This window comes from Alligator sinensis, unplaced genomic scaffold, assembly GCF_000455745.1.
Source record: "Alligator sinensis unplaced genomic scaffold, ASM45574v1 scaffold720_1, whole genome shotgun sequence".
NCBI classification, from domain to species: domain Eukaryota; kingdom Metazoa; phylum Chordata; order Crocodylia; family Alligatoridae; genus Alligator; species Alligator sinensis.
Genome location: NW_005842026.1, coordinates 1341561 through 1345513, shown reverse-complemented (window position 1 = coordinate 1345513; position 3953 = coordinate 1341561). Strand labels below are relative to the sequence as shown.

General features: G+C 39.9%; 1 protein-coding gene across 2 annotated transcripts in view; it reads left to right on the top strand.

Moving 5' to 3' along the window:
* ARHGAP5 (Rho GTPase activating protein 5) overlaps positions 1-3953 on the top strand; it is an 86760-nt gene that overhangs the window by 47511 nt on the left and 35296 nt on the right. For both annotated transcript variants that reach the window (XM_025202468.1, XM_025202469.1), the window contains exon 6: positions 2786-2891. In XM_025202468.1, the coding sequence (XP_025058253.1) occupies positions 2786-2891 (106 nt within the window). The remainder of the gene's footprint in view (positions 1-2785; positions 2892-3953) is intronic.

The following is a 3953-nucleotide window of genomic DNA, read 5'->3' as shown; positions in this document are numbered from 1 at the left end:
CTTCCTAGTTCCACTCCCTCACCATGGGGGCCTTGATATGCCCCCTCTCACACCCTTTCCCTCCTGTATGCCTCTTCCCCTGCAACAGGCTTTACCAGCAGGACACTGCTTTCTTAAGCTGCCAGGCTTACATATTGGCATTTGGATTGGTATCGGCCGATATGGTTCATTGTTAATCGGCCATTGGTATCGGCCCAACGTTTATCAGTGTACCCCTAACGATAAACTGATACAATTAGAGGAGGGGAAACATATATTTTTTTCCAATATTTTAATGCCTAATATAGTACCCATAGACTTGGTTCATCTAGAATTGGTGAATTTGAAATTGCTGCAAGTTTTAGCAGAACTACTCCATAGATGCACTTGTAAGCAACACTTTTGTACCTATATATAGTACAAACTATGCATTATATTAATTCAAAGCCAAAATGCTCATGACTTACCATATAGTTCATTGGGTTGGGCCCTAGCAGTCTACAGGATTTCAAGCCATGGTGACTGCAGGTCAGCACTTCTTGGTATGTGTATGCAGTCTAGATTTCCCGCTTCCACCCAAGGATTCATGTGCTAATTAGACATCCTTCCTCCTCCCCCCCCCCAACTGGAACCAGGTGTTCTTGTCACAAGTCCTGGGATCCTCCAGGAATTTATATGCAGGTGAAGCACAGGGCACTCTTATCCACCTCGACCTCCACCTATGGGAGGCCATATGCAACAGGCTGAGAGAGGGGACAACAGAGGGTTTCTTGGTGAACTGTTTGGGGCCCTGTTTAGTGATGCTTGTCAGACATATTTAAAGATGGTGAACAAATGGGAGTAATTGGAAATGGGAAAGAAAGGCACAGCTCAGCTGTTTGAGTGAAGAGGAAGTCGAAATGTATCAATTATAGTGGCTCCCTATGACTTGAAAAAGAGTCTGTACTGAGGGAGACCAAACCTATATCTTACTCAAACGGACTGCACTAACCTGTCCTTGGTCCCTATCAGTATGTTTACCCATTATGGGCCGTGTGTTTTATAGTTGTGGTCAGTGTTGGCTGCATTTAATCATTTCATAGTTGGGTTCTATTACTGAGCATGTGCGGTTTTTGACAGCAGTTTAATAATAGGCCATGTAATTAATGAGGGTTCCTTGTATGCAAATATGATGGGGGGGGGGGAGGGAGAACCTTGTCATATTCAAGTAAATATGGTAATTCCCAGTAAGGCATGTTGGTACTGTAGAATTATCTGGTTTGGGCAGGTTTCTTCTTTTTTTTTTTTTTTTTTTTTCAGGTGTTATTTTCAGACAGGTTTCACTATGACTAGTATTTGTCTGTTTTCTGCCTATCAGTGCTGAAAATCCTCTGAACGTACTTCGGTGGGTTTTCAAGGAAGTATATAATAGCATTCTAGTTTGTTCCATTTCTGTGAACTACTATTTCCTCACTGTTTTAAGAAAGTATGAACAAGTATTTTATCTAACCAGATTTCTTCTAAAGAATGAAGAGGAAGCTTAAGATCTTCTGCTGCATATGCAACTCAGAAATGATAAAACTGCCAATCCTTTTGATGTGTTGGGGGCCACAGAATGTTTCCCAAACAGTAGTCGAGGATGTATCACTTGCATGCATTCCTGGAGAAACTAGGCACATACTCTTCTGTCACTTTCTTTCACTGATACTACTAAAATGCTTGTTAAAACCATAAGCTTTTTTAAGATTGGTGGGTTTTTTTCTTTGCTTGCCAGCATTTCTATGCAGCATTTCTATGCTGCTGGGTCACCTTCAAATCACAATCTGATCTTCAGGTAATTTTTGCAGCTGTTCTTTGCAAAGATTTGGATAAAGCCACAACCGTTGGAAACCCAGCAAAACTAGCTGTAATATTATCTTCTATTAGGTATTATCTGTTAATTTACTTGATAGACCAGGGATTGGCAACCTACAACCTGCAGGCCACATCTGGACCATGGAGCCACTTGATCCAGCCTGTGGATTTGGGACTTTGGCAGCATTTAGTGGAGTGGGGCTTCAGCAGCAGTCCCTTTCAGCAGCAGTACCTTTTCCCTGTCACAGTGAGGAAAATCTCTGGCTGCAGGTGCTCTCCCTGTACTACTGCAGGTGAAAAATGGCAGCAGTGACTTGGTCTTAAAGTCTGCATGACTGCCCACCTATGATCCTAACTGTGTCAGTCAGGCCCATAGCCTTAGAAAGTTACTGTCTGCCCTGTTATACTGTTTTCTGTACTTTATCTTAATATAGGTTATTTTGCTTATTTCTTCTGGCTTCTAATTTTCATTTTTTTTATGTGGTGTTCTTAAAATATGGTTGTTTTTTGTTTTTTTTTTTTTGAGGGAGGGAAGGTAATGTTGGACTAGTAACAGGCTTAGGACATTTTTAGTTTATGAGAACAGCCCCCCAAATGTTTGGAAAACTTCACTCAAGTCCTACTGAACAGTAAGACCCTGCTGCAATGAGTTTTTGATCATTTTAGAAGTGAAAAATGAGCTATTCAGTGACTTCTTCCACTGTAGACACAAATACTACTACTGAAATGCACAAAGCTATAAGCTGACACAGATCACATTAATTTCCTGTGATGGGGAAGTAAAAATATAATGGTGGTTACATGAAGAATGTATAAAATACTGTGTCTCACTTGAATATTTCTTTGCAGTATAGGTACTTTATATCCCTTAATATCTTAGGAGCCCTTGAATACTACACATAAGAATTAGAAACGCTTCATGTAAAACATTCTTTTAATTATTCTGTGAGAATTTTATTATTTATATCTACAGAGATCCTGGATAAGACGGAAAGACTTCATGAGTTAAAAGAAATCGTGAAGAAATTCCATCCTGTGAACTATGATGTCTTCAAATATGTAATAACTCATCTTAACAGGTTTGGTATTTTTTCTGATAAAATTTTACTAATGATTACAAGTTAAACTCTGATTAAACTGAAACTTGTGAGTGGTCTGTTACTTGTATGCTATTACATATGTGGAACAGGTATCTAGACTGAGACTAAAAATGTAGGTGAATTAATTATAAACACAAAAATGAGCTAAGGGGACATGTAATTTTGTCCCCTTTAAATAGTTTTGTCCTCTTTAAAATAAAATGCTCTGATTTAGTAGAATATGGGAACTTCACACCCATGACTGGATGTAAAAAATTAGGTTATATATGGCATATTTCTCTAGTTGCACACAATAATTAGATTCAGGGATTGCATCATTAAAATGCAGCACAAATCCATACAGTGAGTTAACTAACATTAAAAACGTGTAAAAAAATATTTAATATTTTTGCATCTTCCATCTTATTTCATAGCAACTGTAAATACAATTTAATAAAAAAATGCTTGAAAATATATATTTCAGTTCTAGTGTATATCTTAAATTTGCACCTTAAATCTCATCTCCAGCATTGAAAGTTTAATACTTTTAAAGTTATTCCATTATTTTAGCAAAACACAGAAGTGATTTTAATCTTGGATTAGCAGTTGCACACTGAATCTGTGCGTGTGTGTGCGCGTATGTGTGCGCATATATGTGCGTGTGTGTATATGTGCGTGCATGCGAGTGTGTATATGTGCGTGTGTGCGTGCGTGTCTGCGTGTGTGCGTGCGTGTGTATACATGTGTGTGTATGGGGGCTGCGCGCGCGCACGCGTGTATGGGGGCTGCGCGCGCGCACGCGTGTATGGGGGCTGCGCGCGCGCGCGTGTATACATTGTCTGTCTGCCTGTCTGTCTGTGTGCGTGTGTATAGGTGTGTCTGTGCGTGTATGTGTATACATTGTGTGCGTGTATGTGTATACATTGTCTGTGTCTGTCTGTGTGTCTGTCGGTGTGCGCGTGTGTGTGCGTGCGTGTGCGTGTATGTGTATACATTGTCTGTGTCTGTGTGTCTGTGTGTCTGTGTCTGTGTGTCTGTGTCTGTGTGTCTGTGTGTCTGTGT